Source organism: Lycorma delicatula, chromosome 5, assembly GCF_047948215.1.
Source record: "Lycorma delicatula isolate Av1 chromosome 5, ASM4794821v1, whole genome shotgun sequence".
NCBI classification, from domain to species: domain Eukaryota; kingdom Metazoa; phylum Arthropoda; class Insecta; order Hemiptera; family Fulgoridae; genus Lycorma; species Lycorma delicatula.
Genome location: NC_134459.1, coordinates 42,353,542 through 42,369,491, shown reverse-complemented (window position 1 = coordinate 42,369,491; position 15,950 = coordinate 42,353,542). Strand labels below are relative to the sequence as shown.

Sequence of the window (15,950 nt, the reverse complement as noted above, 5' to 3'; positions counted from 1 at the left end):
TGTGCATATTTTACCCTCTTTTCCTTAAAAAAAAGAAGATTTAGTACTGACTGCTAGAGTTCAAGTAGTATGTATAAAGTGACATATTTTTTGTTCCCAAAAATAAATCTCGCATGTATAAAAAGATCCCTTTCCAGGAATAAGTTATAAATTATCCAGAGAAAGAATAAGTGTGTTCTCTATACTCCATATTTTTTTATAAAGAATTAAAAAAAGAAAGAAATTGTATTACTGTGTGTAATTGTTCAGTACAAAATGAATATGAAACTGAATAATTTCATATAAGTGATAAAAACAATTAGGTACAAGAAATAATAAAATTTTAACTAAAAATAAAATACTGTATCACATAATGAACACGTGAAAGATTTTCCAAGCAGCTGAAAATAAACAGAATATGGAGATTCACGCAGTAGATTGGTGAATAATTATGCCTCTATTAAACTAACATTATACAAACAGACATTTCTATGCTGATAACTGTATAAGAGAAAAATCTGAAGAATATTATAAGTATGTATGTACAGTTAGTTATTTATAAAACACATTTTTGAAGGTTTTTTATATCTTCATGAATATTTGTTGTTCATAAAAAATTGTATGACAAATGTATATATATATATATATATATATACAAATTAATGATATATATATATATAAAAACATAAAGATTAAAAAAAGAAAAGGAAAGCTTATTAGCATGATTCCACATTATAAAATTCTCACTTCAAGTTCTAGGACACAAACATAGAGGTTAAGTTCTAATCAGACCATAAATCAATATGATACAATAAAAAAATTCAAGTACAATCAAATTTAAAAATGTAATTACATAAAATGATTTAATGCTGTAATACAAATAACAAATAATTATGCACATATACAAAAAAATAGATAAAGAATTTAACATGAATATCAATCATGATTTAATGATCACACAGCTAACTAAGCAAACAATTACTGAAGTAAATTATCAATCTAAAATGAAATATAAACAATTTAATATCTGAATAAGTACGGTTTTATAACTTAATACAAAAATAACTGTATTCTAAAAGATAAAAAATAATTTTACGATGGTATCTCAGAATGGATTTGACAACAAGCTTTAATGGTGATATGTAAGATATGTGAGCTTTAAATTAAAATTTGATGTTTTTGCCAATTTTTTCATGTGCAATGAATGGCCTACAGAGTGGGGTTATTCCACGAAATGAGCAAGGTTAAATATATCAAATTTTCAATTTGAAGCTATGACTTCCACATAATTTTACATATCACCATCAAAACTTAAAATTATTTTTTACCTTTTAGTGTGTTTAAGAGTGGCATTTAAAATTTTTTTTTTCATATTTTTTATTTTCTACTTTTTAGTGCATTTAATGTAAGAGTGGCTTTTTAAAAAGTTTTTTTATGTGATTTTATTTTCTACTTTTTAGTTTCAGATCTGTACATTTTATGGTGGGAGTGAAATTTAAACATAGGGCTAAACGATTTAATTTTCATATAACCAAGATCCGGTTGATCAAGAGTGTATCCTATGTATTAAACAGTTAATGCTCGACCTGCTGATACAGGCCATTTGAATTGTGAAAATCAGACAAGCAGTTGTTGAGATTGGTGATTCCCCATCGCATCCCCTCCCACCATTTCTGAATGGTGCCCCAGGGCACTTGAAAATATCATCCGACGGATACCACTGGGAGTGGATGGGGTATCATTGAAGGGAGTTAAAAATCTTTCAGAGCACTAGGCCCAATTTTTGTCTCAAAATTCAGATCCAGTTAGTACTAAGTTTTCCCAAAACTTCAGTCGCTATTATATAGAATTTCTTGTAGGTACTGTATATCCTAATATATATCTCACTTGTTTATAACTAATAGTGTGTTAGCTCCAAATGGTTGTTATAGTAGGTAGAGTCCTATGTTTATGCAACAGGGTTGTATAAGTTCAAGGGGCGTTTTACTTAGCAACTTAAGAGCACTTTAGCGACTTGTCATCAGGATGTAATGTGTTGTCATCAGGAGCAATCAAGGTATGCAACATTTCAGAGCAAATGTATAAGTAGAAGTGCTTCAAAATTCGACTTAAAGGTTCCATAACATGAATCTCATATACATAGTCTAAGAGCGAGTTAATATAAGAGTGGTAAAAATTAAGAAGAAAACATAATATTTAATAAAATTAGAAACTAAAATTCATATTCTGCAAATATAATATAAAGATATAAAATTTTAAGTTTGCATAATAAAAAAGCACCCAGAAATACAGGTAAATCATAATATGGAATTTTTACATAAAATATGCAATATACAGAAACACAAAAAATATTTTCAGTGAATAACTTTTTGCACAGACAATTTCAAACATTCAAGACAGAATCTTGTATTCTGAATTTCACAAGTGGATAATTATTTTTTCATGATCTTTAAAAGATCATGAAAAACTTTATTTACATAAATTTATTTATTCTTCATAAAATAGTGATTGCACATATTTTTACAATAGTTTTTTCTATTTACAAAATGCTGTATGTAGATCAGATCTGAATAAAATCACTTTTAAGGTGAAAATAAAGATTTTGCTGTAGTTTATTTAAAAAAAAAAAGAGCTTTACAAATTATCTGCATTAATTAATGTAGTTCTACATCAAATAAAATACACTAATGTGAAAATAATTTTCGTATAATTCTTTATTTAAATTATAAATCATATTGTTACCACACCAGCTCTAGTAAAGCAACTACTTACTCGCCCTAGTAAGTGATATTATTAGCCTGCTTCCAGCAATCTTAATCTTAAATGTGTTAATAAAGTGATATTATAATGTATAATTCAAACAATCCAAATAAACGCGCTTCCAAATAAACATGCTATTCTAAGTCATAGAATATGCATGTGCCTTATAAATTATATTGCTATTAAACTGAAATGATTAATATACTAAAGTTGCATTTCCTAAATAACTTTCCTTTAAAGAAGTAAATTGTATCAGATTCATATAGAAAAAAAAAAAATAAAAAATAAATATGCCAGATTTAATAAATAGTACAACATTACAATAATAGCTGCCAAGTAAAACTGCATGGAAATAACTTAAATCCATAAAATATCTTAACAGAAATATCTCTTAAGATTTATCTTAAGAGCTAATGTTTTTAAACTGCAGAACCAATGAACATAATAAATACATTAAATAGTTACTTAACATAAATTTATTAATGCAGATTACCATTACCATAAATTTATTTTTCCATAAAATACTGCCTAAAAACTGATAAATTTTATTATAAATAAAATCTTTGGTTTGTAATAAAACTGCAAAAACTCAAAAAACGAACAATTTATAAATAATTATGATTACTTATCATAAACAGATTAAAATAACACTCCAATATATGATATAAATAAGGAAATATAGCTCTTATTTTCTCTTTTTTTATTTTGAGATCTGGAAAATTCCAAAACATATTAAAAATGATTAACAATACATACAGAAATAATCATATATGTCACAAAATCAAAATTTATTATAAAAACAAAATAATAAATTTCAGAACTACTTTGTTTTTTTTAATATTTTAAGGATGATTGAATATTTTTTGTTTAAAATTCTTGAAGAATTAAAGATAATAAAAAAAAGAAAAAAGTTTAGTATTTAAAATTGAAAAATTCATGTAAAAAGAAAATTAAAATACATTCATACTTAAATTACTGAACATGATTTTCTAATGTTCTACATTAATGACGTATATCTAAATTGGTAAATAACATTACACTACACAATTTTATAGGAATATAAAATAAATTATGATTCATCTACATCTCAAAAAATTGGTATAATGGATATGATATAAAATTATAAATGAGTAATTTATCATTAAAAAATTATAATACGCTACTTATCAATTTTTCTATTTTTAATTATTACACATCCAATACATAAAATTAAACAGCCAGAACATTCTTATATATTATTATGTTTATTGCTTCTAAAAAGTACATTCTTTTCTGAACAAAAAATTGTAATTTTTAACACTAAACCATAACTAAATATAAATCTGATTCATACATCACTCACAAGAATAAAGTTTATTGTGTATAAATATAAATATGTATATTTTGTGTTTCAGCTAATCCAAAATACTAATCATATTTAAAATACCATAAATAAAACTAAAAGAGTCATGTACTGAAAGACAGAGTAACCACAATAAAAATAATTACAGGATTTCAGGTACTGAAAGATAACCACAAACAAAATATCATTATAGGATTTCACAAATAATGGTAAATAATGACTCAAATAATAATTTGAACAAGATAGTTCAATTAATTGAAAATTAATTCATATCAGATGAGAATATGTTATTTATCTATCTCACTGACACTGTACCTAAGGTATGATAGATGAGAATTTCTTGGCTAATAACACTCTTTTTTTAATTCTGCAGAAGGATCGTTTAACTACTTGTTTACTGAGCATTAACTAGCATTTAATTATAATTTTATATATGAAATTGGCTACATCTGGTATTTTCTACATCAGTAAATGTAGAAAATACCAGCTTAACTGGGGGAAAAACTAGATGCTTTGAAAACAATTTTTTTTAAAATAATTATGATTGTAAATGGTACAGCAACAATATTGTATTTGATTTTACTTATCACAACTTTCACTATTATATACGAATCACTTTGCTGGTGCTTTTCAACCCCTAGCTCACCCTACTCCAGGCTGTAATTGCTCAATCCTCAAAATCACTTAGCATGTCAGCAACACATTATTCTGTGACATCTATCATTTGAATAATGTACACGGTGTATGATTTTGCTGCTCTTTTTTGCTATAATACAGAGTTAACATACAGAAAATTAGTTTTAACTAATTTTCAATATTTTTCTGTTGCATGGTTCATTTTCTTTATCATATAACCTGCTAGTACTATTTTATAAAAATTTAAAAGATGAATAATTATTTTTAATAACATTAAATGTTTAAAAAAAATGATAGTCATAACCCTAAAATCAAAAGTGGGTTAATTTTGGATAAATTTACATGATGTACATACTAGATTATCCCTGATGTTGAATATCTGTAGTTTTTTCCCCATTTATTACTTAGATCAAGAGGAGGTTTACTTTGGACACACATGATCCACAGTACTTAAATTAAATCATGGATAATAAAATTTCAGTTAAATTTTACTTCACAATGTATTTCAAATGTTATATTTATATCCAATGGTTTTATAGTAATATTGTTTTTTTCTGTGATTTAAACTTGTGCTAGTAGATCAAGACATAAAAACACAGGAAAAAATTATATCGAGACAACTGAATTTTTCATGGATGTATATGTATAAATAATTAAAATTTTGGATTAAAATGTAATAATTGAGTAAATGGATCTGCACAAATTATTATTACTCCATGATTAAAGGATTAAGCAACAGTAAAATGTAGTATAACCAGCATTCAAATTAAAACAGCAATTGGACTGCTTAGGAGACAGTAGGATTAGTTAAGAAATAAACAATCCTTAAATTAAATGTCTCAAAAAGAAAGAAAACAATATTATAGTAAAAACAAAGTGTAGGTTAATTTTTATTTGTTACATTGTATTACATGAAAATAAATTTATATAAAACAAAAATTAACATTTTTTAATCTAGGATATATAACTACTTAGTTGCAGGATGTTTTACTAAATGACTCATTCTTAAATTTGGAAAAGTCATGTTAAATTTATTTATTTGATTACATTATATTCATTTCTCAATTCTTTGAAAAATGTATGAAAATATTACAGAATAAAAACAAACTGTAAGATATATATGTCAAAATGCATTCTAAAAATAATAGTAATTTTTTTTTTCCAAAAAAATAACAATTTTAAAGATTTTTAATAACACAGGAAAAGAAGATAAAATTATTCATTCAGTATAATTAACAAGATTAATATTTTAACATATTTTTACTATCGCTATTTATTTAATACTTGAATTAGCATAATTTGTAAGAATGGTTATGTGTATGTGTGTGTGTGTGTGTGTGTGTGTGTGTGTGTGTGTGTGTGTTTTCATAAAGATAATTATCTAAATATTAAAATTGTGCAAATATCATCAAGCCTACAATAATAAATATGTTAAAACGTATGTAAAAGAGGCCTGTATATATTTCTTTTTTAAAAACACAATCATTTTATTGTGACAAACATCACATAATAAGTAAAATTAATAAATTAACATTTTTAAATTAACACACTATTTATACATATACATATATTACATGTATAATATACACTAGTCCAATTTATATAAAAAGCTATACCATAATATGTATAATATTAAATATGTTTTTTTTTATCAAATTATATACTGTATAATGATTAATTATTAAATAATGACAAATGAAAAATTCTGAAGTGATGTTAAAGGTATGATGAGTGAATGATGATGCAAGTGTTGAGCATGAGTGCAGTCTTCATATCACAGTTAAAGCTGCGTGCTGTCATGCGCTGTAAACAATGACACAGGAAAATAGCGTACATGTGTCTGCCAATGTGCTGACAGCTGGAAGAATTTCACTCCTGTCCATTCTGTACCATCTATACATACTGAAATAAAATATTTGATAAAAATATTTACAAAGATAAAATTTAAGTTTGTAAATTTGTAACTTGTTTAACAACTACGATAATTATCATTAGCATTATCAGGGATTCAAGGTGCTTCATTTGCGAGTTACAGCTAATGAAAGATTTCACTTTGATTTCAGTTACTCCGGTAAAATGAGGTTATACTGAAATTTTTAGGACGTTAATTAAGGGTCAGAATTAGTGAATTCTTATGGTCTTTGACCTGAAAATTGAATAAAATAGGTCTTGGAATGGTATCTGCAATGGTTGAAAGATCTGGGATGTAAACCAATAAATTGGAGTAAAATACAGTTTTTTTTTTTTTTATGTTGACATAAAATAATTTTATTAAATGGGTAATAAACACAAAACTTTTAAACAAAATTTGTAGAGAATTTAATTCTGAACAGAATGGTGAAAGATAAGTTGAATAAAACAAAGAAAAGTTAAAAAATTTGCATTTTATCTAGAAACAGTATGTTACTACATTTGTCAGAAAAGTACTTATTTAATGTAAATAAAAATCAAATTCTTTATTGGTGACATGAAAAATTTGTAAAAACAAAATTTACAGTAAAAAATTTAAAAAAATTGAGAATTCACTACAATTGTAAAATAAAAATAAATAAATAAAATTACTTAGATAATCATTTTTTTATTAATGAAAGAAGTACAATAAATTATTTGAAAGATTATTACTTCAAAGTTGGCAATAAAATAACAACAGCTGATCAACAATGCATAAAACTGCATTAATGTTTAAGTCATTCTGTAAGGTACATTAAGTGTATCAGGTTACTGTGAACTGTGCTGTCGTCGGCGAAGGTTTCTGTGATAGTTTGAACGTGATCGGTTTGCCACTGAACTAATGCCATACTTATTTACAACAGAGGAACACACTGATATGATATTCATTTTGGGTGTGTGTAATGGCAATGCTACAGCTGCTGCAGCAGCATATGAAACAAAATTTCCAAATCACAGGATTCCAGATCCCAAAATAATTAGGGCGACTTTTTCCAGTCTTCAGGAAACAGGTTCACTACCTAGAATTAGTACCAGCTATGAACAATCTGTCCAACATGATGCTGTTGGACAGCAATTATTATCAATCCAGTTCTTCAGCGCTGCAGTCCAGGCGTCAGTACATAACGTCTTTCTAAGTGGATCAGAGTTTTTCATTCGATGGTTTGGAAGACACTTAAACAAAACAAGTTTTATACTTACTATAACAACCAGTTCAACATCTACACCCAGGAGACGGTCTGCCTCACTTGGAAATCTGTAGCTAGTGGAATACAAATTGATAATTCTACAAGTATGTTTTGTTTACAGACAAAGCAAATTTCTTGAGATGGCATCAACAACTCATGCTGTAAGCATACATAGGCAGAAATAAATCCTCAAGAAATGGTGGAAGGCAATTTTCAACACCAATCTAGCATCAATGTATGGTGCAGCCTTCTTTACAATCAGCTGTTTGGACTGTTCATATTACTTGGCTGCTTAAATGCTGAGGTCTATTTGCACTTTCTTCAAGAAGAATTGCCAACATTGCTTCAAGATGTTTCTCTAGCACTTAGATGCAAAGTATACTTCCAGCATGATGGCATGCCTCCCTACTTCTGTTGTGCCATTTCCACACACTTAAATCATTTCCCTGAAAAATGGATCAGCTGTGGAGGTCCACATTCCTGGCCACCAAGATCACCTGATTTAACACCTTCAGATTTTTGCATCTGGGGATGGATGAAATATATTGTAAACAAAACAAAAATGCAATCTCACGAGGAATTAATTGTCCGCATTATGGATGCGGCTGAGTAACTTAAGGACAGCCCTGAAGAACTTAAAAGAGCAACAAATGCAGTACAGAAGTATGCCAAGAAATATGTTGAAAATGGCAGGCTCACTTTTGAACATTTATTATAAACTGGTACAACATATAATACACTTTGATCTAATGTACTGTTTCCAAATAAAATGGAAATTTTTTGAATTTTTCTAACTTTTCTTTGTTTTATTCAACTTATCTTGTAACATTTGTTCAGAATTAAATTCTTTACAAGTTTTGTTTAAATGCTTTATGTATTTATTACCCATTTGACAAAATTACTGTATTTCAAACATAGAAAACAGGAATTTTACCTAAATTTATTGGTTTTTTTCAACCCAAATTTCTTGAAAACTACGGCAAATACGGTTCTGGGACCTACTTTCTTCAATTTTCAGATCAAAAATCATAAGAAATCGTTAATTCTGCCCCTTAATTAATGTCATAAAAATTTCCATTATGACCTCATTTAATCAGGGTAGCTGAAATCCAAATGAAACCTTTCACTACCAAATGAACCATTTAGGACATATTTTTATATGGACTTTTTCCATTATTTTCAGGAGTAGAATAGGTTATGAAAGTCCGAGGAGAACTTTTTGATATACCCGCATATGTGTAAATATATATTGTAGTAAAATTAATAATAATAGAAAAATATACAGTAGGGAATTAATGGAAAAGAACCAATTAACCTTAAAAGTAGCATAACACAATGAAACTTCCAATTCAGATTGCTCACTACAATCTATTACACATTCCGTCAATAGTGAAAGTCAATTCTGAAAAAGTAAGAGATAACATAAAACTCACAAATTAAAAAAAAATCCCCTTAAACAAAATTTAAGGGAAGACATATTTGTCTAATGTTCTTATGATAGATAAAATTTGCAAAACATTTTTCAATACATTTTAAAGTCTAAAGGCCGTTAGATACTGGTCCCCTACTTTTATTCAATAATAAAGTTTCTACACCATTGCTAATAAGTAAATTTCCCAAAAACTAATTCCTGTCTATAAAAACATATTTTTTCTTTTGTAAATTTGATATTTAGACTAGTTTAGTAAACAGTTCGCAAGCAATGGTGAGTTATAGCCAATTTTTTTCTTCTTTCTGCATTTAAAATATGAAGGTCATTCAGAAAGTTCTCAACTTATAAAGTAAGCAAAAGATTTTTGAGAAATATTTTTTTTTACAGTCATTTTGCAATTCAATACATTTAGACCAACCATTTTTCAACTTTTTAACACCCTCATTATAATGTAAACTGTACATTTCTATAAAATATGCAGTTGTGTCAGCTTTGACCTAATTATTAAAAGTGAATCTTCATCCAGTGAATTATTTCTTCTGACTGGGGAAGAGTATGTAATCGCTGGAGCCATATCCGACAAGTACAACATATGTGGAAGCATGCTCGAAGCATAGGTGATATAGTTTTGCAGCAACCCTGAGATGTGTGTGTGTGTGTGTGTGTGTGCATACCCATGATCATGATGAAAGAGCAATTGACTAGATATAGATGTTTAGGTTGAACTGCATCTTTCATTCGTTCCAATAGTGAAATTTAATACTTACTCCCAGTGTTGATCCTGCTTTTTTCCCCCACTTATCTTCTTTAATGTTTTTGTATTTTGTGAGTATAAATGCAGTTACAATGTTATCAATTTTCCAGTTTGAAAACTTGATAAAACAAATTAATATATCATTGCACTAAGTATTATCAAAGATAAAATTTTTAAAAAAGCAATTCAATTACGTTTACTTACATTTCAGTGGAATGTTCTGGGTCTTTGGTGAACAGATTAATCTTGAAACACCTTCTACAACTTGGCTCCTTGGTTCATTTTCTTTTTCTTTTTCCTTTTTCTTACCAAGCCTCATAACTATTAAAATGAAAAAAAAATTAAATAAATTATAAAAATTAAACCTTAATATAAGGTTCGTATTAAAATATCTTTGAGAATAGAAAATCTTCAAAAAAGTTTTAAATAAATCAATAATAATTAGTGACATACCATTTTTTTTTATATAACTTGTTTAACTTCTAATATTAAATAATAATAAAAAAAAACTTACTTTTCTGTTTCTTTTCTTTGGTAGAATAGTTGATAGTAAAGTGAGGAGATGGCTGTTCTCCAGATAATGACAAACGAGCTATTTGCAATGAGCGGAATGTAGACTTTAGTGTTGATTTGGTGGAATCTCCCTTACCCTTTACTTGACTACCTCCACCTGAATCTGATCCTGGTATTAACCAATAATCCAACTGCAGTTCCAATGGCTCACAAAGCTCCCTAAACATACTGTAACAATTAGTTACAGTAAACATAATTTACTGATTAGTATAAAAACCAATAACTATTATTATTTAATTATATTATTTCAATTATAATTGGATTAGATTAAAAAAGGACAGACAAATGAATAAAAATAAATTAGAATAAATTCTGCAAGAATAACAGTATTCAAAGGTTATAAATAACTGAAGCTATAAAATGGCAATCATTCGCATTACACTCGGTGCAAGAAATTAACTGATGAAGTTAGAACATGGAGCATAATTAATTAACATACCATTCTTATATAAAAAGAAAACATTAATATGGTTTACCTTAAAGAAATAATCATTTCTAAAATAATTTCCACAAGTATTAAAATAACAAAAAAATATATATACACACACAGAGTTCATAAAGTCATGCAACCCAAAATGGTCACTGATCCTACACTTGTAAGTTTATTGTTACAGGGTTTCAGATAAATCATTTTGCTCAGATTGTACTAGACAAGGTCAAAATGCATAGATCACGTGACTCATCATCCCTCTACCTGTGTCAGTAGTTTCGCAACAGTACAAAAATTATGCCATTTTCACAAGCCTAGTGTATATAATAAATAACATTATTTAATCAATCAATATTACTTTAAATGTTAGTTTGTTTTATGGCTAATCTTCCTGAAGGTGCAGTACCAAACAAATCAATTACTGTTTTTATTTTGTGTCTAGATTTTATTACAGGAAATGTAACTGTAGTTGTTTCTTTGTTTCCTCGCCCTGAGCAGGACGACCGAAGGGATTTAGTAGAGTAGCACCCAGGTGGCTAGGGACCACCTGAGCAGTTGATTGGCTGAAGGTAGGCGTATTGGCACTGAGCCACGGTCAGATGGAAATTGTAGTGATTATTTTGATGTTAGCTGTCGACAGAACAGTAACTGCACTGCCAAGGGCATGGGTTACCATGCAGTCGTGAGGTGTAGTGGCATCTTGACAAAAGCTGAAAGTAAGTAAATGTCACGTGAGATTCTGCGATGGATCTGAGTGGGAGTGGAAGGTCTGTCTGCCTATCTCTTGTAGACCAGACCGGAGTCCGTAAATTATCCTAAGTCTGGGGTATGAACTAAAATTGAGTTCACTAAGGGAACTAGGACTGAATTTTGTTGTTTCGAACAACATTTTTTGGTGGTACGTTGTTGCTTAATTTGCCTTGAATTGCGAGACATTTACAAGAAATTGGCTCAGTAAAAGTAGAACTAGGCGCAGGGTTCGTGGTTCCACAAACTCGGTTAGCTAGTTCAGAGGGAAATGATGTTGGACATTCAAGATGTCCGGACAAGGCGAAGGCAAAAGCTGAGTTTGAAAATCACTGATGTAAATGTCTAATGAGGCATTTACATCGGTGGTATCCCAATGAGGCTTGGCTTATTACTGTGAGATATAAAAAGTTAAAGGACAAAAGACGACTCTCGTTAAAGCCCATCAGGGCTAGGAACGGGGGGAGTGGTGTGGCGACCGAAAGCATCACAAGGAAGGAGTCTTCCCCTACAGGGTTGGGATGTAAATGTAGTGGACAGTGTTATATGTTGATCAGTGTGATCAATGTCATCACAGTGTGATATGATGATCATTTGCATGAATTCATCAGTTGTCTTTACATTTTCCAGGAATGTCACTCAGGAAACTATTTCATCTGATTAGACTTTTGGTGGGGATTGTTCACAAGATTACGAAAAAAACTCAAATTACTCCCATATTGAATTCAAATAGTGCAAGAACTTGGAGAATCTAACTTTAACAAATCGTACAGTACTGTAGGTGGTTCAAATACATCATTTGAGGAGGTGTGTGTATTTTGGATAAAGTTTTACTGGATATATTAACAGACAAAACAAAAGAGAACTCCTGAGAATCCTCACAAACATACAAGTCTACTACATTCTCAAAAATTTGTATTTGGTATGTAATTTTGCTATCAAGATTGGTCACACAAATTTTTTTCACAAAAATATTAAATGCAGAATATTACTCAGAAATTATTACAAGTTTCATAGTCTTGCTTTAAACTGAAAAGCTTTTTATATGCTGGTTACATGAAGATGTGCTACATGTCATATTGACAATTCAACTGAGTAATGTGAATTTTTTGATGACCGTCTAATTTCCTGTAGACTTTGGTTTCCATTGCCTGGACCTCTCACCATCAGATTTTTATTTAATCTGAAAGATTCTGTTTCCAAGAAATAGAATTCTGTTTGGATGAATCAAAAGAAAATATCAAAGACAGCAATTCCAAAAACATCAGTGCAGTAAACTCTAAAAAAGGTTGCACTGAACATGAAGAAACAAGTTTATGCCTACATCAATGCTCAAGATGGATATTTAAAATATTTTTATGACACGTACATGAAAAAAAATATAATCTTCTTAGTCTCCTGTATCTAAAATTAATCTACTCTCATTATTAAATAAATATTGTTTGTATTACACATGGGATGCATGACTTTATGAACTTTGTATAATAAAAAAATTTAACCAAAGTAATGAAAATAAAACAACCAGATAATGCCATCAAATTTGAATCATACTTAGATTTCAATTCTTTGAATCAAAATGTAGAAGAGTTGTTACAGTGGTATACTATTCTGAACATATTAGAATAGTACTAATGACTTCATAGTGTTCATTAAATAATGTTAGCAAAAGTATCTCAAGAAGAGTAGAAGAAATTAATCTGACAGCTGAATTTGACTAGAATAGTTCTAAATTAAAGTGAAATTGAAAATGTAAATACAAATCTCTTCTGATAATCAGAGTCTAAAGAACAATAATAAAATGTATGAGTTCATTTTTTTATAAAAAAATATTTACCTATTTGGTCCAATAATTGTAGCACTCATATTAGGTGAACTAGGAGGAGTTACTTTTTTCTCTCCGACAGTTTGCAAACTGGAAGGAGGTGAACCAGATAATGGTGCTGCTGGTGATGTAGCAGTATTCATCTCTTCAAGATCTACTGAGGCTGAAGCTGAACCTTCTGGTGAGCCAAGACGTACATCCTACATTAAAAATTCAGTTAATCAATTAAAGCTATCAGAAATTAACCGGAAAAAATATAGAAAAATAACACATCAAAGATTTTAACATCAATTTTTATACATACAAGCTTACACATCACATAAAAATGTTATATCAGTAGAATTTTATTTAAACTGTTTATTTCACAGAATATTCAAACTGAATAGAATAATTTTTAAGTAAGAATAGAATAGAATAGAATAAATCAGTAAATAGAATAAGTAAGCAGTGAATAGAATTTTAAGTAAGATTATATCTTATAGTAGCCTAATGCTGGCAAGTATAAAAGTAAAACCCAAACATGGAAAACCTAATGAATCTACTGAATTCATAAAGTAATCACTTTCAGAATTTTTTACAGTTCAAATTAAAATGACCAAACTCACAATTCATAATTTCACATAAATATTACTACAAACATTTAATAAATAATTTTCACCTAAAAATTTATTATGCAGAAGTCTAAAAAATACCATGTACTCAGTCAAGTACACAACATTATGACTATAATTTTAATGGTTTGATTGATGACCATTCTCCAGGAACTAGCTGGGCTGTAATCAAAATGAAATATTGATAACTACATGTAAACTAAAGCTCAACCAGGTTTGCAGATGGCAACTAACAGGCAAAATATCATATTTCACTCATAGTTAAATCATATGGATCCTACATTAACATACACAGACAGGGCTGTTGCTTGCAACAACATCCTCATTGTTATATTAAGTCAGATTATAATTCTATTAATATAAAAATTTATTAGTATTATTTACTTAATAAGAAAGAGTGCCAAGAAAGAGTAAAAATATATTTCCCATCTCATTTCATAAAATAAATACTGTTTAAGCTTATTTAACAATAAATTAAAAAATGGTGTAAGTAGATAACACAATTTAATATGGAAGTAAACTGAAAATTTCAAAAACTTGTACAAAAACTCACCGCAAAACAAACATGCATTATAAGCTACTGAAGAAATAATACAAAACAAAGACAAATATATATGGAATGTTCCAGGATGTATTAGCTGAACTACAGCAACTGATTCAGGACACCAAAATGAGCAAAAAAAGTTCATATCGACATAAGACCTATTTTGCTTTGTTTTCCTTCTGGACGCCATTTTGTGATTTTCAAAAAAAATTATTTCTTGGGAACGGGTATACCACCTACTTTAATTAAATTTTGTAAATCTGTTCTACAAACATTACCTTAAAAAATTTCAAAAGGCGGCCATCTTAATTTTTTAATTTTCAATATCTTTGTAATTATTTGTTTCATCAAAATTTTACTTTTACAATATTTATTACACATTTCATTTTTAATAAAATGACACCTCATTTGTAAAAATCCATTGACAAACATTAAAGTTATTGCACAACAATTAATTTGGCAGTACACTTTTATTATTAATAATTTTCACTACGTTTAATGGAGGAAATTAAACAGGCAAAAAATTATCAGCTTGCTTTATGGGAGCAAGCATACTGCCGAGTTAATTGTCTACAATAACTCAATTGTTTATCAACAGATTTTTACAAATGAGGTGCCATTTTGTTCAAAATAAAATGCTTAATAAATTTTTTAAAAGTAAAAATTTGATGACACAAATAATTACTAAGATATTAATTAAAATATTAATCAAAAATTAAACATTTTTGAGGGTGATGTTTTCAACATTTCTTATTTTTTAGAACAAAATACTAGTCTTCGATTTGCCAAAATGTAATTAAAGTAGGTTTACCCATTCCTAAGAAATAATTTCTTTGTTGAAAAATCACATAATGGTGTCCAGAAGGAAAACAAAGCAAAATAGGACTTACATCGATATGAACTTTTTTGCTCATTTTGGTGTCTTGAATCAGTTCCTGAAGTTCAGCTAATATGTACTGGAACATTGTATATATTTGTATACATTTTTTAAAATTTGTACTATGAAATATATATTACAATCATACTTATAAATCATTGAAATGTATAATGTCTTGGGCTAATATTAATTATAAAATATTAATGTAATTTGTTCTTCTGTTATGGTTTTAAGCTTTGAAAATAAATAATTCTGACTAAATCTGCTTTATAATAAAATACACAATCATAAATACCATTATCAAGA

The 15,950-nt window shown here is 28.3% G+C and overlaps 1 protein-coding gene across 5 annotated transcripts in view; it reads right to left on the bottom strand.

Moving 5' to 3' along the window:
• Positions 1–6,027: 6,027 nt before the first annotated feature.
• The window catches only part of KrT95D (phosphofurin acidic cluster sorting protein KrT95D), a 526,961-nt gene continuing 517,038 nt past the window's right edge, over positions 6,028–15,950 (bottom strand). For all 5 annotated transcript variants that reach the window (XM_075365986.1, XM_075365989.1, XM_075365987.1 and 2 more), the window contains 4 exons: positions 13,625–13,812; positions 10,555–10,781; positions 10,245–10,361; positions 6,028–6,619 (listed from right to left, as the gene is read on the bottom strand). In XM_075365986.1, the coding sequence (XP_075222101.1) occupies positions 6,498–6,619; positions 10,245–10,361; positions 10,555–10,781; positions 13,625–13,812 (654 nt within the window). In that variant the 3' untranslated portion in view covers positions 6,028–6,497. The remainder of the gene's footprint in view (positions 6,620–10,244; positions 10,362–10,554; positions 10,782–13,624; positions 13,813–15,950) is intronic.